Genomic DNA, 22,245 nt, shown 5'->3' on the forward strand with positions numbered 1-22,245 from the left:
GGTTTAGCTTAATAAAATAATTTCTGTTTGTACTCCCACTCGTGCTCCGACATGCTTTCAGGAATCTGCCACCATTCACCTCCAGTAAACTCAACTAAACACACACACATCTCATACGACACAAAACGGTTACCAGCATCCCAACCAAACAACAGCCAGCCCATGAGGTGCTTTTGATGAGGAGGTTTGGGACAGTGTGTGAAGACAGCTTCTCTATCCACAAGTCACCCAATGTAGGCATCGTTGGTTTTAAATATTAGTCTACCCAAAACGTAAATTCTTCAAATAAAAATGAAGATGTTTTGCAGAATGTTAATGCTGTTCTTTTCCATACAAAACAGCAGGTGGTGAACAGTGAGCGCCAAGCTCCAAAATTGAAAAAAATAAAAAAAGGAACCCCAAACCTGTACTTGCACTATTTTCCAAATCTAAAGATAAATACTCATATATTCCGATTCACATGGATCTTATTTACAGATGAAAATGTGATTTTATTCATTTGATTTATTCTAGTACTTACTATTAGGACACACTTAAGTGTTAAGACAATTCAACATCTTTAGAAGGACTGTGAGTTGTAGCAAGCTTTATTCTCATACAGTTCCTGTTCTTGCTCATTCCATCAGACTCTTCATCATCCTAATGATTCAGATTTGCTTTGTTTAGTGCATTAAATATGCATCATGGCTAAAACCAAGACTGACCCTAAGGCACATGTGATATAAGGTTTGAACCATTAGAGGGCAGCAGAGGGCAATGACTGTTTGTGCCAATAACCATAAATGAAGTGCTTAATCTAAATAAATAATTTCCTTTTAGATGTGTGACATTTACAATATAGAATGTGCATTTTTTAAGTGTAACAAATCAAACTGCACTCTATGTATCCGAAAACAACACAGAATCACATGCTGTTCAACTAAGTTCCACAGAAATCCCAAAAAGTGAGGTACTAACCTGCCAGGAAAAGGGCGTTTGACGGACAGGACAGCGAACACACCTCCCCTCCACCTGTCTTGATGCAGCTGAGCTGAGCGCGAGGTGCTGGCTTCCCATTCGGGAGACATTTTACCGCCTCTGAGGGACAAGCAGGTACGGTTACCATGGAAACGGCAAACATTATGGGATATTTCATGACGAGGAACAAACGGAAGCCTTACCAACACAGTCTTTCTTGTTCCAGTGGAGCTTTTGTCCAGGGGGACACACACACTCGTAACTGCCCAGTGTGTTCAAACAGCCGTATTCACAGCTCCCGTTATTAATGCTGCACTCGTCAATATCTGTCACACACAGATGTCAGTTCATCCATCAGAATGTGACTTTTGATATTTAAAAGAGTGAGAACCATTGGCTGGTTTCGAGATTTTGAACTCACCACCACAGCGTGTGAGGCCATAGAGACTGTAACCTTTGTGACACACACACTCAAAGCTTCCCGGATAGTTGATGCAGATGTGGTCACATGCCCTCTCAAAGGAGCACTCGTCAATATCTGCAGAAGACAAAAGCAAAGCACACAATATCATTAAAGCAATCACTTGTGTGTAATCATTTCCTGGCTTGTAGTAAAAATGGTGATTTCATCAGGATCCTTGGATACTCACCATCAGTATCCTAAAAGAGAAACTCTTTTAACTTTTTTTTTTAGAGTAGTGTGAAAAAAATCGGAATTCAGTCACTTGAACCATGTAATGTTAATGTGGCCTAAGTGATAAGATCACCCAGTGGTAATCACCCAGAACACCCTAGAAGCTACTGTGAAACCACCTAGCAACCACCCTGAACATCCTATCAGCCACACAGCAACTACCCTGAACACACTCTTGAAACCACCTAGCAACCATCCTGATCACTCTAGCAGCATTCTAACAATCACCAAGAATGCTCTAGTGAGCTGCATAGCAACTACCCCTTAAACCCTAGAAACCCCATAGCAATCATATTAAACTTCCTAACAACCACACAGCAACTACCCTGAAGACCCTCGAAACCACCAGGCAACCATCCTAATAGCGACATAGAAAGTGCATAGCAACTAACCTGAACAACCTAGAAACCACTACCACCCAGAACACCATAGTAACCATCTAACAAGGCCCTAGCACCCACTCAGAACACCTTAGTAACCAAACAGAAACAGCCTGGCAACTGTCCACAACTCCCTAGCATCACTGCTGTCAAAATGTTTTAAAAAAGTCAACTTGTTACACCCACACCAGACTGGCAGCTATTTCCCCCCTGATAGATCGTCTGTCATCAAGAGAATAAAAAAAGCTAATAAATAATTAAAAACTAAAAGTGTAGCTTTAAAAATAAAGCAAGGGATAATACACAAAAAGAGATAAGAATGACAAAAAGACGGATAGATCATCTTAGAAGAGCTGGTGCAGCCAAAACATAGCGCTTCACCAACACACCCCTCAATAAAAACACACATACACACCCCCCACACATTGATAGCCAGGAATAGGGTGGTGTGGTGTTTTGGTTTAGCTTAATAAAATAATTTCTGTTTGTACTCCCACTCGTGCTCCGACATGCTTTCAGGAATCTGCCACCATTCACCTCCAGTAAACTCAACTAAACACACACACATCTCATACGACACAAAACGGTTACCAGCATCCCAACCAAACAACAGCCAGCCCATGAGGTGCTTTTGATGAGGAGGTTTGGGACAGTGTGTGAAGACAGCTTCTCTATCCACAAGTCACCCAATGTAGGCATCGTTGGTTTTAAATATTAGTCTACCCAAAACGTAAATTCTTCAAATAAAAATGAAGATGTTTTGCAGAATGTTAATGCTGTTCTTTTCCATACAAAACAGCAGGTGGTGAACAGTGAGCGCCAAGCTCCAAAATTGAAAAAAATAAAAAAAGGAACCCCAAACCTGTACTTGCACTATTTTCCAAATCTTTTTAAGTTGTATGATGGCTTTGTGCGATAAACGGACAGATATTCAGAAAGATTCATAGACAATCGTTATTCAGAAAAATGTCAAGCTTTTGTTGTGCAAGTATGACTGCAATTTGAGAGCTGCAGCAGAGAGGAACATTTTATCAACCTACCTAAATTTATGAATAAAACAAATATATAATATAACACACAGCAACTACCCTGAACACCCTCGAAACCACCAGGCAACCATCCTAATAGCGACATAGAAAGTGCATAGCAACTAACCTGAACAACCTAGAAACCACTACCACCCAGAACACCATAGTAACCATCTAGCAAGGCCCTAGCACCCACTCAGAACACCTTAGTAACCAAACAGAAACAGCCTGGCAACTGTCCACAACTCCCTAGCATCACTGCTGTCAAAATGTTTTAAAAAAGTCAACTTGTTACACCCACACCAGACTGGCAGCTATTTCCCCCCTGATAGATCGTCTGTCATCAAGAGAATAAAAAAAGCTAATAAATAATTAAAAACTAAAAGTGTAGCTTTAAAAATAAAGCAAGGGATAATACACAAAAAGAGATAAGAATGACAAAAAGACGGATAGATCATCTTAGAAGAGCTGGTGCAGCCAAAACATAGCGCTTCACCAACACACCCCTCAATAAAAACACACATACACACCCCACACACATTGATAGCCAGGAATAGGGTGGTGTGGTGTTTTGGTTTAGCTTAATAAAATAATTTCTGTTTGTACTCCCACTCGTGCTCCGACATGCTTTCAGGAATCTGCCACCATTCACCTCCAGTAAACTCAACTAAACACACACACATCTCATACGACACAAAACGGTTACCAGCATCCCAACCAAACAACAGCCAGCCCATGAGGTGCTTTTGATGAGGAGGTTTGGGACAGTGTGTGAAGACAGCTTCTCTATCCACAAGTCACCCAATGTAGGCATCGTTGGTTTTAAATATTAGTCTACCCAAAACGTAAATTCTTCAAATAAAAATGAAGATGTTTTGCAGAATGTTAATGCTGTTCTTTTCCATACAAAACAGCAGGTGGTGAACAGTGAGCGCCAAGCTCCAAAATTGAAAAAAATAAAAAAAGGAACCCCAAACCTGTACTTGCACTATTTTCCAAATCTTTTTAAGTTGTATGATGGCTTTGTGCGATAAACGGACAGATATTCAGAAAGATTCATAGACAATCGTTATTCAGAAAAATGTCAAGCTTTTGTTGTGCAAGTATGACTGCAATTTGAGAGCTGCAGCAGAGAGGAACATTTTATCAACCTACCTAAATTTATGAATAAAACAAATATATAATATAATTTTTAGGCATGTATGTTACTTTAATACTTTTTTTGTTAGTTTCGAAGCTTTAAGTTGTTGTATGTATAAGAGCAGCCTGGACATTTTGCTAAGCATCTCCTTTTTTATTTAAATCTTCTTAAACATTTGTAAATCCAGCCAGAAAGCAGAAACAATATGTAGTGTGAAAGGTGACTCACCTTGACAGGTGCGTTCGTTAGTCAGGAGTTTGTGTCCTTTCTGACAGCTGCACTCAAAACTGCCCACCGTGTTTCGGCAGAAATGATCACATCCTCCATTATTCTCCAAACATTCATCGATGTCTGCAGAGGAGAGGAAGAGATGATGATAATAATGGTGAAAAACACTAATATGGGGGTGTAAAACCAGTACAAGTATTCTCATAAACAGCTTTTTGGATATATAAACGGTTATCCTAAACAGGCAGCCACATACACACCTTCACAACATTATCTTAAATATATCAGCCAACCCTGGCACGCAGTCCACAAACCCAATAAAAGCTAATCCCGTCAACAAATGTGTAGGAAACTGTGTGTGTGTGTGTGTGTGGATTTTGGGGTTTCCTCTGCAGTTATTTCAGTAGCTGTAGCAAACACACGTTGGCTCAGGTTTGCACTAATATTAACTGAACTGAGGTAGGACAGAAAGTTTGCAGTAAGCTTAAGACCACAGATACACATGCTATCTGAACATGGGGCGGCACATTACATGAGGCAGGTAACGTGCCAATTTACACAAATCAACAAATTAAATTGACTGTGAATACATGATATACATTGATAATAATAATAATAATAAAATGTTTCTTAAATAACAGATCAGCATATTATAATGATTTCTGAAGTATCATGACCATGAAGCCTGGAGTAATGATGAATGAAAATTCAGCTTTGTCATCACAGATATAAATTGTGTTATAAAATATATTACAATAGAACAATTATCTTAAATTGTAATTATATTCCACAATATTACTGTTTCTTTTAACATTAGTATTAACGTTTCTGTATCTTTGATCAAATTAATGCAGCCTTGATGAACATAAGACACTTATTTCAAAAACATAAAAAAAAACTTAGGACCCAAACTTTTGAACGGTATAAGATATAAGATCTGTATAACGATATAAGATCTGTAGCATACTTTTAAAATGAATGATTTAGAAAGGAAAACTGAAACATGTAGAGTACAAAAGTCTGAGATCACTAGTGGAAAAAAAATTGTTTTAAATACATCAAAATGATAAAACTCCCTGTTAAATTAGAATTTGTATAGCAAATTTTCAATATGATCTCAGACTTCTGGATCCAACTGTATGAAGTAGACTTTAACAGGTAACCTTAGTTATCAAATGTCAAATAGTTGTACAACTCTATGCTAAAAGTTGCAATGTGTCAGCTAGATTGAAAAATATATGAATCACTCTCTTTTAAACACAGAAACTGGAACTATACATCATTTGATTTATATGATTATATGCTTCCTGTTTCAGCATCCATCATTCAAACTGGAGTTGTGACCACAATTACCCTGCTGGCTTTAAAATCCACTTAATCTTACACATCTTTACAGCTCTGCAACACACACAGTTTGAATAGAATAGAATAGAAATATTAACCAGGAATTAATCAGTCTATTTTCTGTCTACCTGTTCAGGTTAACACACTCTATAGTCATAGTTGACAATGCCCATTATATTAATAAATCATCATAATCTCTGCATTGAAAAGATGTTGTCTAGGAGCTTGATAGCTAGTATAACATCATGCTGATTCATTAACGGAGTAAAAACATTAATGCACAAATGACATAATGGAATATTTAACAGTGATTTAGCATTCACACTTCCCGAAAACACTCACACACAAACATGCACTTTATTCCAATGGCTCCTTAGCGCAGGCAGGGGGCTAATGATATTCCACATAATGAAGTTTAATGGGACTAAATAAGCTTTGAGTTTAAGCAAACATTGGACATTTTTCACATCTGTAAATGATAAACAACTGCAGGGACGGTGAGAGGCTGAGAGGATTCATCTACATCGATTTTCGATCGGAAATGAGGAGAGTAAACACACACAGCACTCAGAAACGTCTTTAAAAAACAAGTGCTATGCTAACCTGATCCGATTCGAAAGAAAGCAAGCAAGCTCGCAAGAAGAATGTGGAATCCCCATGAGCTCCAGAGCGAACGGCTGTACTCAGGGATGTGGGTAGCCTTACCAAATATTTAGAGCAAAAAGCAATTAAAATTAATGCATTTGTGGAAACATGAACCTCTACAAATAAGTTGGGACAGAGTTTTCAACAAAAGGAGCGTTTTTGCAGATCGTTTTCAGGCTGCTCACCTCAGGCTAGCTAATCTCTGAGAAATGCGCCATTGAACGCGCCAGTGTATTTTTTGGAGATTTAAATGGCCTGTTTTATTTGCTTTGTTCATACAGGGATTTTACCATGTAATAACACAGGCGCTGCATGTCCAGAGCCGCCAGGAAAAACCAGCGTGATCTCGCCCCCGACACTAAAACTCTTTGGAGCGCGCGGGGGTCCGTCGGGGCATCTCAGTGTCATCCGAGGTGATGCCGACTGGCTGCTATTGTGTGGGTTACTGGGCTCGGCATGTATTAATACAAATGGATCCTCTGTGCCAGAGCTCACTGTTCCGATTACAGAGAGAACTGGAGATCTGATGGAGAAAACAGGCCTGCTGTACGACCCTTATCAGCTCTACAGTAGACTTTACACAGTGCTGACTGGTAACTGTGAGGACAGGTAAGCATTCTGAAAAGACCCTAACAGCATAAGATCTGGTCAGAACAACACTGCATATTTATCAAGAATCACCTACTTAGACAGGTGGAGATCAGACAATCACAGATCATAACAACAGAGCAGCATCTTTGCAAAAGTCCTACAGACAATACAGAAAAATAGCAAAAAATAAAAAAAATAAATAAGTAAAATAAAATAACTAATAATAATAAAATAAAAAATTGCATTATTTATTTTATTTTACAATTCAATTAGCCAATTCAAAAGTAAACCTAATTCAGAAAAACAAAGCAGAATATAAAGTTTTGCTCATGGGTATCTTAGTTAATAAGTTCCTCAAACAAAACTGAATATCTTTAAGATTTAAATTTTACTTACCAGAAACAACTTAAAATTAAGTAATTATAGTGCATGCAAAAACTAACCACCCATTTACATATAAAAAAAAAACTATTTCCACATATTTCTGTAAAATTAAATAAACTCTTATTAATTTATTAATTTACATTTTATAATAATAATAATTAGTTGTAGTAGTAGTAGTATTATTAAAATAATCATAATAAATATAATTAGTATTGTTATTATCATTACTGTCAATTATTATACATATTTTAATACTCGTACATTATTATTATTATTATTAATCATTTTGTCTTCATTAATATGTATAATAAAAAATACGGCATCATAATTATAAGAAGAGTTGTTGTTGTTGTTATTATTATTGTTATTACTATAATAATCATTATTAGACTTATTAATATTTTATTATTATTATTATTAGCATTAGCATTATTATTTTACAAGTAATAATAATAATAATAATAATATACAATGCCATTCATAAACTAATATATTTAATTTAACTCAATTTGTTTTATTGCACACAAATCAGTGGACATTTTTCTAAAGGGGGAAATAGAGTAATTAAATGAGACTCAAAGTTAAAGTGATAATTTGCAATGATAGATTCATGGTTAGATAGCATGGTTATTGCTAGTCAGATATACTAACAGCTATACTAGCAGCAGAGCAGCAGTAATCAGCATGGTTAACAAATGCTAAACTCTTCTTTCAAACCATTTCAGCCCCAAACACACAAATATGCAGGCCAGCGGAGACGTGCCTGGGGTACCATCAGCCGGACCGAAGAAACACACACACACACACACACACACACACACACACACACCCACACACAGAGATTTGAGCACATGCACACAAGATAAACTGTTCGTTCCCATAATTCATTTCCCCCCATGACACCGTACACACACACCTTCTAATCAAACATCTGGAAACTGTTCGCAGTCATTTCAATCACTCTCTCTATCCTCCCTTGCTCTCTCTCTCGCTCGATATGTTCCCACGTGTGATCGAGTTTGTGTCTGTCAGCGAGCTGGCCGGGCTCTCCTGTCTGTCATCGCAGGCGAAGGGCCTTTTATCAAATTCAGGCATTTAAACATGCCCTAAATAGTTTATATTGAAATGCTTATGTTACAGAGACAAGATGGGGCAGCTCCCTGCGAGACCACTCAGTGAGGAGGGGAAAGAAAGTGTGAGAGAAATAAAGTGAAGATGACAGTGGAAAAATAAGGAAAGGTCATTCGTAGACATTTACACGCACCCACACATTATTATAGCAGCGTGATCGGAATGAGATGCACTTTTCTGTTAACGTTGGTAAAAGTGCAGTTGCATGGGTTATTACACAAGTGGCACTTGTGTCTTTTCTGTTATGCACAACATTTACATCCCAATTACATATGAAGGATGAACATTGAACAATATCATTATTGTGCTTTCATCTATTCCAGCCTCCACAGATTTAAATCTAACCCAATTACCATCAGCTAAATAGTCTGATAAAGATGTACTGCTTGGTCATTTACTCTATATTTCTGTTATTATATATATATATATATATATATATATATATGCAAAATCAATAAAGTAAAATAAAATAAAGTAAACAATAAAATATTTATTCAAAATGTATTATTAAAAACTATTTTATTTTTTAAAAAGATAGTCAATAATTTAAAGAATTCAATTTAAAGAAGTAAAAAACATTATTTTATTTTATATTTTCAAATGTTTTTTTGTTTTTTTTATTAATGTAATACATGATTTATATACATGATTAAGTATTTATATTCCTGTATAAATACATTTAGGCAATACACACAGCTTGATTCACACTAGTTTAAAAAAAAAAAACATAAAATTGGGCAATCATTATTGAACTCAAAGTCTGTTAGGGGTGTATCCTACCTCCAGCCATTCAGCTTTAAGTCAGAGGCATCAGAGCATAATATGTTGATATGAAAATAAAATAAAGTAAACAATAAAATATTTATTCAAAATGTATTATTAAAAACTATTTTATTTTTTAAAAAGATAGTCAATAATTTAAAGAATTCAATTTAAATAAGTAAAAAACATTATTTTATTTTATATTTTCAAATGTTTTTTTGTTTTTTTTATTAATGTAATACATGATTGTATATTCCTGTATAAATACATTTAGGCAATACACACAGCTTGATTCACACTAGTTTAAAAAAAAAAAAAAAAATAAAATTGGGCAATCATTATTGAACTCAAAGTCTGTTAGGGGTGTATCCTACCTCCAGCCATTCAGCTTTAAGTCAGAGGCATCAGAGCATAATATGTTGATATGGACAATCAAAAGGACGCTTGAAAAACACTGTTTACTTACACTCTGGACCTCAAGATCCACTTTCCTACAGAGATTAGCTCTAACCTGGATTAAACACACTTACCTGCAGCTTGTTCAGGTGTGTGTGATGAGGGTTGGAGCTAAACTCTGCAGGAAAGTGGATCTCGAGGTCCAGAGTTGAGGACCCCTGGTCTAGAGTGTCAGATCTAACGTTAACAGTTAGAGTAGGGTTGTGACGGTGAGGAAATTTTCCCACCGGTTAATCGACGTGTGACAACACTGGTAATACCGGTATCACCGTTGGGGGGCTGGGGGGTGTTAGTTCGTTTGAGTTTCCTTCTTTTCTTAGCTTTCAAATGGCTTGTAAAAGTGCATTTTACTTTCACTTTCGAATTATTTTAATTTCATTTAATTTAATTTCATCATTCAATTGCCGCAATTTGGCATCAAGCAATTGTTCGTTTGAGTTTTCTCTCTTTTCCTCGGATTTCTTGACTTTCAAATAGCTTGAAAAAGTGCCGTGCGCGTTTTACTTTCACTTTCAAATTAGCGGCAATTCGGCTTTGATTCAATTCAAGCAACAACGTCAAACTCATAACTTTTATTAACAAAACGAATAAAAATACACCATATATGCCTAATAAAATAACAAATTACTTAGGCTACACAAAATTTAAATAGGTATATAAAACTGAAAATCAGCAAACACTGTGGAACCAAATAAATAAGAAACATAAAACGTTTATAAGCTAAATGAATAAGAAAGCTTGGAGGCACGGCATATACACCTTGATGTAAAATAAAATAAATAAAATACACAAAGCTCGTTCACGTATGGTTCGGTACGCTGCATTGAGCGTTTAGTTTTTAAAAGTGTCTGTCCTCTAACTGAACTAGGCTAAATTATTTTTGTTTCTATAAATAAATCAAAACGACGGTGGGGTGGGGTGCGGTGCCGCGGTAGGCAAATTACGTAACCGGTGTTGTGGCTTAACACCGGTATAACCGAAAACACTGTCTATCGCAGCAAGCCTAAGTTAGAGTCCAATGTAACATCCTTTAGGTGGATGCTCGGCCCTGTTTTTGCACCCTTGTTCTTTTACTAAAGAGCTTGATTACATGCTATTTTTACAGAGTTCACTAACAGGCAGTAATAAGCGGTCACTGGTACAGCACACCTGTGATAATTGACCTGAAAGTATGTGTGTGAGTGCATGAGTGTGTGAGTGATAAATGGTGTGTCAGTGAACAGATCTAAGGCCTTGTGCTGGATTTATGAAGGCAGACCCTCAGGCGGGCCTAATTATTAGGGCGGGTCACAGCCGAACCAGACCAACATCCATCTTACAGTACAAACACAGAGATACACAAAACACCTTACGCTAACACAATACACCCCTCTAATGCCATCATATTAAAACTCACAAAAAAGTACAAGATAAAAAAATGGGAAAATTTTTAAGATGTTGTAAAATTGAACTTCATTTCTATTAGCTTTAAAGCTGGCAAACTCCTGAAAAGTCAACAAAATTAACCTTTCAATGCTGATAAAAACAGTTTAAACCAGCCTAAAATAGTTGGCTGGTCTGTCAGATGGTTTTAAAAAGGTTTCAGTCACTTAACAGCTTGTCAAAATTGGGAGACCATTCTAAATCAGTTTTACTTCTTTACATTTATTTTTCTAGATAAATTTACAGTATTTCTACTGTATAGTAAAATATTGACTCATCTTGCACTCAGGGACAAATTTTTGTACAATCAAAGAGATACACAAAACACCTCATGCTAAAACATTACACCCCTCTAATGCCATTATATTAAAACTCACAAAAGGGTACATTATTGTATGTTACAAGATAAAACAGTTGGAAACATTTAAAGACCCCAAAACCAGTCGGTCAGCAGGTTTTAAAAGGGTTTCAGCCACTGAACAGTTTGTCCACATTGGGACACCATTCTAAACCATCTTAAAAACATGCAAACCATCTTAGGCTGGATTAACTAGACCTTTTTCAGCAGCTATATAGATTTACAGTATTTTTTTTTTATTTCCTTACATTATTTTTCTAGATAAATTTACAGTATTTCTACTGTACTGTATAGTAAATATTGATGACTCATCTTGCACTTGTAAACTTGCATATTATGCTATTTTTTTCAGTAGCAAATCATTCTATTGGCTGTGATGCAAATGAAAGCCTCTTAATTATTCACAAAAAAAGGGTTTCGCCCAAACTTCCTGTTTCAACAGGAAATACATCAGCACAGAAAAGAAAGGCCTATAAAGGCCTTCTAACCTTAGGATGGCGCTATGATTGCGTGTTTATATGTGTGTGTGGTTTTGTATGACAGCCTCACTTATCAAACAGGGGCTGCAGAGGCGTCTAGCTGTATGGTGCAGACGGGGCTGTTTTACACACATTCGTGCTACATTCTCTTCCTTCTTGAAGAAACCGTCACATGACATGACCATGCCTCGTCACTACAGCAACCACTCAGGAAAATGAATAGAAAAAGCAGTCAATTTCAGACACATTCTCCTGAAGCGACCCACAGGTGCCCATACAGAGATACTTGTTCACCATCACCAATTTAGGTAGAACAGGAAGCAGTTCATTTTGAAATGTGCAGGTCTCTTGGATCATAGTATGGTCAGTGAGTTCTTGAGTGTGTTTGTTTAGAGAGAACCCACCATCACCCTGTGCCAAGATCGCTCTGCAGTAGTTTTACTTTGAAACCCCTGGTCATTGACGTCAAAGCTGGAATTTCGGAAGAAGAAATGCTTCGCAGCCAAAGCAACAACAACACGGCCATCAATGACCCATTCCACACGACAGAACAAAAGGACGTAAGGCAAGTAAGTCTTGGCTTGGGATCACACACCCCCACACATCTGCCAATACCTGACCATTTTGAGCAAAATAATTCATCTAATAACGCGTCTCCAATTTAATCCAAGTCTTGCAGTCTAAATACAGGAAATCTCAAATTGTTCCCTGACATTCAAAAGCACACGGAGGGAGGAAATCAGGACATGCTCCTTGCAACTTTAAACACAAGTCACACAAACACCACACATCTACACTGACCTTTGCAGGTCTTGCCGTCAGGTTGAAGGGTGAAGCCCACCGGACAACTGCAGCGCACCCCGGTGGCCGTGTCCTTGCAGGTGCGATCGCAACCGCCGTTGTTCACCGCACAGGTCTCTGGGTAAACAAACACACAGGATGGGACAGACAGAGGAAGTAAGGGAGCATAAACAGGATTAGAAATCACTTTTAAACCGTTTTTGACAGTATTAGACACGGTTAACTAAGAACTAAGTGAGGATGTGTAGTTGTTTTGAGAGCTAGGCTTGACTGCGACAATTTTTTTGGAAGGGTGAATGTAAAAAAATGAATCCCAATGGGTGCAGCAGGTAATTTATTAGGAATAACGAAACTAATACAGCACTTGAACTTAGAAGATGACAAGGTTCGTGACAGACATAAAACACATACTGCATGAAATCAGGACCATCCCTCAGCCCTCCTAAAGCCAAAGATAAAGACTTCCTTGGCAGCTTTGTCAATCAAAATGTGAAATTAAAAACAAACAAAAGGAAAGAGTTGTGCTTTTTCCTGAGGTTAAAGTTAACAGAAGGGAAATCAGAAAAAGGACAGTGTTTCTGAATGTGGAGAGTGGAACCAGAGGGTGCGATGGTTAGTCTTGTCACATGAATGACTGTGGAGAGAAAGTCAAAACAAGCAGTTCGATTGAAAAAAAACAAACATTGTTTTACTTGCATTTGGAAGCATATGAAACTGTTTTACCCATTAAAACTTAATATATGAAATGTAATATACGAAACTCAATATGCAACTTAAATACTCAGGGTTCCAGCTGCTAACTTGTCTTACATGTGATGTCATCACACAATCATGTTCATATGAAACATAATAATTTTATGCAAAAAACAGCCACATATTTATATGAGATTTGTCAGTAGCTCCACCCACTGTGAAATCTCATTAGTCCAAACTCTCACTCCACATTAATCTATATTAAACATCAGATATGTTCTGATTGGACCAGATTTTATGCCCATAATCACACCTGGTCAGCACACAGTGCAAGGTTAACTTCTACGAAGTCTGATTTTCATGGTCAGATTTACAGTCAAGTTGGGAGCCAACATGTCCATTTGGGATCTTTGCTATAAGCCATCATGTTTGCTTTTTGTTGACCACACTGTCCAAGACAAAGACCCACAGGGAATTTGGTTGAGGATACAAAAGAGTCAAGGTGTAGAAGTTTTTTTCTGCAGGATGGGGGAGTGGGAGAAGCGGCTTTCTGTTAATGATTTATTAAGCATGTCAAAAGACCCTGTTATTAGAGTCTAATGCTATGGGCAATTCAACTGCTCCAAGAACAGCTGGACCGTCTTTTGCCCAGGGACATGTACATGGGGCACGCAAACAAAGTTTAATTAAGTTAGCTGTGAACGTCTGCACCAAATATCTGCATCAAATATTCTCAAAAAGGGGTGTGGTTAACTCTAAATGGGAGTGGTCTTCTGATTGATGGATTTGTATGTTTATCTCCAAGAAGAAAGATGAAGATTCCTCAGCCATCATGTTTGTGTTCGTCGGCTCCTGTTGGCGAATGGCCAGATAAAACTAGAAGCCCACAGATGACTGGAGAGAATTTGACTGAACGTCCCACTGCTCAAAAGCAGCCCTTCTTTGGGAGGTGGAGGAAACCACAGATCGAGGGCTTCATTGCCTACAACAACTTTCAGATGAGGTGGTAAATCCGGGCTGCACACCATATTCAACGTTCGGTGCCGAGAGACAGCTGCCCAGAGGTGTGACACGTTTATTTGGATCACGCTCTGGAGGTCAACGCATCAGAATCAGCCCCTTTCCACATGTGCCCGACACATGGCAGTTTATTTAGATCAAATTCCTTCAATTCCCCCCTGCTGCTAAGTGACCACCTTTTAAAAACACCACTCTTTGTATTCAGGGTCTCACTTTCTCTTCTTGTTCTCCTCCTCTCCAGTCTCTGGGTTTCCCATCATGCCTGGGTACAATAGCAGCTTTCTTTCTGACACCAATTTTCCAGTTTAATTTGTCAGGATCGGTCACATCCTGATGCTGTTGGCCCCAGCTGTGACAGGAGGGCAGGATGAAGCAGGAACGCCGAGTGTCAAATCTAGCGTTCTCCTGTGGTTCCTGTGTGATAGAACACACACACTTGCACAAACACTCACATGCAAAGCCAAGCTATTTGTGTGAATCTGTCATAATGGGCCCATTTGTGAATCATGAAACTTGGAACATGATCTTAGACTGGCTGATGAAATAATGAGGTCAGTGAGTTAGACGGTGGTGACATCACATGTGACTTGTTGACAAGTTCTCAAAAGTCTTCACAACCTCTCCAAACAGTTCATGGTATGATCTATATATATATATATACATACAGGTGCATCTCAATAAATTAGAATGTCGTGGAAAAGTTCATTTCAGTAATTCAACTCAAATTGTGAAACTCGTGTATTAAATAAATTCAGTGCACACAGACTGAAGTAGTTTAAGTCTTTGGTTCTTTTAATTGGGATGATTTTGACTCACATTTAACAAAAACCCACCAATTCACTATCTCAACAAATTAGAATACTTTTTTAGTGAATTGTTGGCCTTCTGGAATGTTCATTTACTGTACATGTACTCAATACTTGGTAGGGACTCCAAATAATGAAGAAGAAAATAATTTAGAATTTAAAAAAGCTCCAGCCCATCCATAAAACATTCCTAGGCCTAGTAGGATTTTTGAAAAGAAACAAACACATTATAGGGAAGAAAATAATTAAATATCAGCTCAAGGGGGACATCAAACTCAAACTAAAATGGGGGAGAAGCAAAGGAGGGTTAACCTTTTGTCTTTCTTCAATGTAGCTACAGTACTACAGGGGGGGAGAAAGTAATGTTATAAACCAAAGACACTATCAGAAATAATCAAAGAAAGAAGGATGGTGATAAAGGGTGAAAGACAGATATTTCTGCATCATCAGGTTCCTGGGTGTACCTAAAATTGCAATTTGGTTAAATCTTTTTTTAACCTGATAGAAGTAATTCACATGTGTATTTATTTATTTTTTTTACAAACATAACTTATTTTTAAATCATAATAAAAACTTGCTTATATGATGAATCAATAATTATTCTTGAGTCACAAAATAATAATAATAATAATAATAATAATAAAAGAAAACAAATGAGCCCTCTCCTACCTCATAGTTAAAAAAAAGTGTCTGTCCTCCCAAATACTTTACAAACAGTTTTTCTGCCATACAAAGGCAGATCTGTTGTCTGTCTGACAACATCTTGGCCTTGGTTCATGAATTCAAGGACAAATGGCTAAATGGCTGATATATTTCTGAGGTTTGAGTCTGTGTGAGTTATCTTCTCTCTCTTAGGAGAACTAACTGTAACAGATGGACTGGAAACTAAAACTTTATTCTGCATTTCTGTTTGGCACCCTGGAAACAATCATTCCTCTATTAAAGACACATTACACTCAACATGAAACCAAAGTTGACCTATTTACTTTCTTAATACATTCTTGCTCTTAATGTGAACAATTCATCAATGCACAGTATTATTGTTAGAAAAAAAGCATCCAATAGCATAACTTGCTTTGGCTCTATGACTTTCTTTTTCTGTCAAGGGGTTATGAAATACACCATTATACAGGTAAGAATTATTTTTCCGTTGGCAGCCAGTCTGTATTACACTTTTTTTCATATAAATGACAAAACATTCACCATTTATTGGCCCATTTTGGTATTTAGCAACCATTTTTCCCAATTGATCAAATCAAAACCAAAATTTTTCAATTTGAAGTTTGTTTCAATTAGAAAAGCATCACTGCGAAAGTAAAATGGGTTTCGCATTTCATGTTGACTTTAAAATAGGAAGAGCATGGAGAATAGAAACATTTCTAATGGTGAGCAAATTTACAGACACTAAGTTTATGGAGCGCAGATGACAGAGGGTAAATGCGGGCAGATGATAAATGCCAATGTTTAATTTTTAAGAACACATACTATTAATAGAGCGTAAAAAATGATGTCAGGCATCTTCCGCTGAGGTTCACCACAGCCCACAGCATCCTATGATGTGGAACGGTCTGAACAACCCTCATGTCATTCTTCTTCCATAAAATGATCCTGCCATTATTTGTTCAGTATTCAGCCCACAAATGTTCCTCCAGTTCAACTAATCACAGTCTAAAACTGTCCAATTGCAACTAATGTTGAAGTCAAACTTAAAAATTATCAACTGGAAAAGCGAGGATTGGTTTATTATCCAGTGTAGAGCAATCCAGTGTCGATTTTGTTGCCGTCTTTGGAAATGGGAGTGGATGGAAGCAGTCAGTTGTTAGTTGTTGTGTTGTTTTGTCAAAGAGAAGAGGCGACGGCGTTGAAGACAGTTTGAGGAAAGTACAAAATGAACCTTGTCATGTTTGAAGGGACATTTCTCTAATTTGTTGTAGGGTCAGACACAGAAATATCGAACGAGTGACCTCGGGGGAGGGGCAAAGGAAAGCAAAGCAACTCAAACAAACTAAAGGAAAGAAAGAAACGAGGGGGTAGAAGCTCAAGCGCCATGGCAACACATAGAAAGAGGAAGAAAAGAGTTACCCATAAGTAGACGACGTTTCACCCGCTTGTCCACATCAGCTACTGACGTGGTATTGAATTCAGAGCTCTCAATTGCAGCCTCATCTTTCTCTAAAACACAAGTGACAAGGGACAAACAGGGAGGAGTAGGTTAATGAAAAGCCCAATGTCCATCGCCCGCACAGACAGCCCCGCTACAGGCCGACCCGCCTCTGGCGACATGCCCCCGCTGACGTGGACGTAGACGCCAGGATGCGGGCTGCCTGACCATCTTGGCGTTTGAGCCCAAACCAAAGCCAAGAGGCATAAAGCCATGAAGAAGCGCAAATAACCCTGTTAGAGTGTTAATCACATGTACAAATAAAAGATAAATAAAAGAATATCAAGATCTCCCGAAAGGGGGTGGGGGGGGGGGGGGGCGAACATGGGAATGGGGAGGAGCTTCACAAAAAGGGGGACAGGGTTTGGACGGGAGGGGCTGAGATTGACAATAAGATGCTGTTTCCGCTGTAGTTCGTCTTCCATATCAAACGGCCACTTGTTTACCTCAGCAACAGAAAGGACGAGCAGTGGAGGAGGGAGAGAGAGAGAGAGAGAGAGAGAGAGAGAGATACAGAAAAAGAAGGGGCTGGATGGATAGAAGTCAAAAGACAAACTGCATGATCATGAGATGATGACAAAACAGGACACAGAAAGGACACTGTAGACACTCAGTGACACAGGAGGAGCTGAAAGGAGGATGACATGAGAAGGATGGAGATCTCATGGTGGGTTCCATGAGAGGAAGGTGGGGCATGCCGAGAGGTGGATGAATAACAGAGTCTGGGGCAGCGCTGGTTGCCTGTTTGTCTATGGAACACATATTACTACTGGCTTTGACAGTTGAGACAATGCAGAAAACTGCTTTCCGAGTGTAGGGAATGGCCAGGTGCGTGTCGTGAGGACGGTAATGGCCTCCGAGCATGCAGATACAAGCACAGGATTGGTGTTAGAGTGTAAGGGGGTGGGGTTTTGGGCCGAAGGCAGCCAATCCTGAATGGGTGGAGGCAAGAAGGGCCAATCAGGATGTGGATGTTTGCCTTAAAGGGACAGATCACTCCAAAATGACTGTTCTTTCATTATTTCTCTGTTCCAAACCAGTCTGACTTTCTATCTTTGGTAGAACCCAATAGTAAATACTAAGCAGAATGTTCACACTGCTCTTTTCTGTTAAACGAAAGGGAACAGAGGCTGTCAAGCTCTAAAAAGAAAAAAAACCCGCACCATAAACATAGCCCGTCTGACAATATTTGAAGGCTTCTGAAGATATATAAACTGTGTGAGAATAACAACAAAATGTAAGTCTTTGTTGTGCTGAAAATCATCTTATTTTTGTTTGCATAGATTCAAATAAGGTACATCAAGATGCAACATGCCAAGTTTAATGTCAAAAATAGTCAATATGTCCTGATGTGGAATATTTGAATGTATGACTTCAAAATTTTTGATGACATATGATAACTTTGTGTGAGGAACAGACCAAATGTTAAGTCTTTATTTGCTGAAAATCATCTTATTTGTATAAATTCAAAAATGGCACATTGAAATGCGTCATAGCAAGTTTGCTGCTACACGTCCTCATGTGCCATATTTGAACGTACAAGGTCAAAATTGAGACCAGTGATTTTTATCAGTGACAGCATTTGTCCTATTATATGGAAGAAAACGAGTCTGCACTTTATCTTCCTTTTTTCCATCTTTTGGTTTTGCACAGAAGAAAGTTAGTCATACAGGTTTGGAACAACATGAGGAAGAGTAAATGGCTTTGGGTGAACCCTCACTTTAAGATCAGGCACTGAAAATCTGTTTGTCCTCCCGTCTTCAGTCACAGACTGGAGGACACTAAATAACATTGGATGCGCATGTTTACAGAAATCTATCTGTATATTTGTGTGTTCATGATTTAAATGTATACAGACTTGGCTCTGACTGGCCACATTTAGAGGACTCCACCAATCAGAGGTTGGAGTGAGTGCGATGTCACAGAAAAATTAAATAGATAAGCAAAAGACAAAATGATCAATTATCCACTAACTCTAATGTGACTACAGTAACCAAAAAAAGTACAGAGGGGTTACTATTAATGTTTTTTTTACCAATAAAGAAGGAAAAACAACAGAATAGAAACAAATTTCACACTGACAAAACCATGCAGACGAATGACAGCTCATGCGTTAGGGTGAGAGGACAGGAAGTGAGCCGATAAAAAGAAAGCAAGAGTGCAGGGAGAAGGAAAACATGCAATTGGCATGAGGAGGAGTGAGGGACGCTCTAAATGAAAAAAAGAGTGACAGATGAAAGTGGAGTGGAGGCCAGTTTTGCAATGTTTAGTGACTTTATTCAAGGTTGCAGATGGGGTTGGTTCATGCTTGTTGTGGGAGGGATCAAAGACGAAGAGATGCCATTGGCTGACTGATTTCAGAGGGTCAGGCAGGGGTGCGGGACTGGTGTACAGATTGGCTGGTCAGAAGGGATGCTGTTTTCTGATTGGTGGGGGCGCTACCGTTGATCAGGCTGCAATTGAGAGGTGTGTTTAACCCGTTTTACCCTTTCTTTCTTGCATTCATTAGTAGATTTGCTTATAAACCTCTTTATTCCAGTCAGAATCACCCTTTAAACTGCAGACAAGACAGGCAATCAGTAACTTTCACCAGAGAGGCAGGAGGAAGAGCAGGGAGCCCATGAGACACGGCACACACAGGAGCGAAAGGGGGATCCTAAAGGAGCGCTAAACACAGGGAAAGACCAGACCCACACAGCACAGCTAAACACACAGACCACAGCAAGGGTCCAAAGAGACAGAGAGAGAGGTAGAGGAGGAGGAAGAAAGGAGGAGAGGGGAGACAGGGATGGTTTGGGAGCAGTCTCTACACTCCTCTTCTGGTCCCTGCGGCCGTTTGGTGTCGCTCCGTGGAGGCTGGAAAGGAAGAATTGATTGAGTTTGATGGGAGAGAATTTGCTCCGGGCTCTAAGCTGCCAGAGAGAGATGAACCAATCCAGTGTACGGCAATCAGCAGGTACAACAAAAAACAATTTTGTGCTTATGATCCTGTGACCAATGGAAGTGTGTGTATACAACCATAAAAAATTCATTTAAATTATGCTAAAAGGTAACTATTTAAAGCCATAGTTCTCTCAAAAATCAATATTCTAATCATTTTCTCACCTTCATGTCATTCCAAACCTGTATGACTGACTGACTTTCTTCAGGAAGCTAAAGAAGATATTTTGAGAAAATTGCAGTGTATTTTTCCCCCACACACTCTCAGAAAAAAGGTACAAAAGCTGTCTCGGAGGCAATACCCTTGTAAAAGGTACTAATATGTATCATTTAGGTACTAATATGTTCCTTGAATGGGTTCAGAACAGCAGTGGACCCTATTTACTTTAATTTCAAAAAAGTTATTTAAAATATATTCTTTTATTCTTTCACAGAACAAAGAAAATCATACAGGTTTGCAATGACAGAAGGTTGAGACCATTTTCATTTTGGGCTCAACTATCCCAATGCGCATTATTCCTTTCATTAAAATGTTTTGCACAACAAAATCTTAAATAGTAGAAGAAAAATAATATGAATTTATGTACAACCACATGAGATTAAGACAAAACAGTAGCATAATAAAAGCTGTTTTACCATTTTGAGATCACATTACCAGCCAAATAGTATTTATGTTATCTCTGTAACCATCCTGCTACTGGACAATTTTGTGGAAGCTTGTGGAAAAATCAATCATGCCTGATTATAAATAAGGCATTTGTGCATTTGCATCAAGGCGACTGACATACTAGGACGACATAAACAAAATGCTCTTTTAAACACACTTCTAATGTCACTAAAAATCTTGGAGTATCTTGGACTGAGCGTGAGGATCTGATTGGTCACACTGCGGTGCGGTAAAAAATATATAACAGTGTAAATGTGTTTCCTGTGTGCTTCTGATGACTGATGGCCCTTCACTTGCTCACAAGCCCATTTGAGCCCACTAAACCCACCTGCCAACTATTAAGTCTCAATCTCCTCATTACAATGTTTTAGTCCCAGCTCATGTGCACACACACTGTCTGGAAGGTTTTATGCTTACGCACACCTTGAGTAATGATAACGACTGATCTAAATGTTAAACTTGGGGCGTATGTAGCCTTGTAACCGGAAGAAACTTTCATCAGATAATGATGTGGTAGCTGGCCTTCAGTTTCAGCAAGTTCATTGAGGAGACAGCAAAGACTTATGAGAGCCAAATGACATAAAAGATGCTCTTTGGAACTCATGCACACACGTTGGCACAAGAAGTCATAAAAGCCGGTCAAACATTGCAGAGGACATGAGGTTCACCCTAAGAAAACAAGCATAAAAATTAAACTTACCTGCAGCGGGTCATTTGTCTTCCTGAATTTCTAAAGAAAGAGAGAACCGAAAAAGAAAGAAAACCCCTATTTCCTCTTCATTTCTGAAGTATTGCCCGTGGATGCAGCCGTACCCACATGGCATATTAAGTTTTCCCTTTCTGCAAATATGGCAAAACTCCATGGGCCGACTGGATGGCTTTTCCACCATTATCAGGATGATGAATGTGTTTTGCACACAGAGTTCAGCGATGAAATTTCCATCATCAAGCACATCTTCCCAAATCGACACAAGTACACACATCTCTTTCACCCAACCCATTCTTACGTAGTTTCACTAGAGCAAAGATACATCAGAAGTCTAATTTTCTGCTCTAATAGTCGCATGGAGCTGTGTGTGTGAGACAATGAGAGCATGAAAGCCAGATGAGAAGATGAATGACCAAATTAGCTGTGTCGCTCCCCGAGTGTCAAAACT

General features: G+C 38.4%; 1 protein-coding gene across 7 annotated transcripts in view; it reads right to left on the reverse strand.

Annotated features, from left to right (window-relative positions):
- Positions 1-22,245, reverse strand: part of LOC107580481 (signal peptide, CUB and EGF-like domain-containing protein 1) — an 82,344-nt gene that overhangs the window by 13,475 nt on the left and 46,624 nt on the right. For 5 of the 7 annotated variants that reach the window (XM_016266181.1, XM_016266201.1, XM_016266178.1 and 2 more), the window contains exons 8-13: positions 17,403-17,492; positions 12,802-12,918; positions 4,429-4,551; positions 1,379-1,495; positions 1,161-1,283; positions 958-1,077 (exon numbers count right to left, since the gene is read on the reverse strand). In XM_016266181.1, coding sequence (XP_016121667.1) covers positions 958-1,077; positions 1,161-1,283; positions 1,379-1,495; positions 4,429-4,551; positions 12,802-12,918; positions 17,403-17,492 — 690 coding nt within the window. The remainder of the gene's footprint in view (positions 1-957; positions 1,078-1,160; positions 1,284-1,378; positions 1,496-4,428; positions 4,552-12,801; positions 12,919-17,402; positions 17,493-22,245) is intronic. The other 2 variants (XM_016266213.1, XM_016266208.1) reach the window with 1 other exon arrangement.

This window comes from Sinocyclocheilus grahami, unplaced genomic scaffold, assembly GCF_001515645.1.
Source record: "Sinocyclocheilus grahami isolate Dianchi unplaced genomic scaffold, SAMN03320097.WGS_v1.1 scaffold33.1, whole genome shotgun sequence".
In the NCBI taxonomy this organism is placed as follows: domain Eukaryota; kingdom Metazoa; phylum Chordata; class Actinopteri; order Cypriniformes; family Cyprinidae; genus Sinocyclocheilus; species Sinocyclocheilus grahami.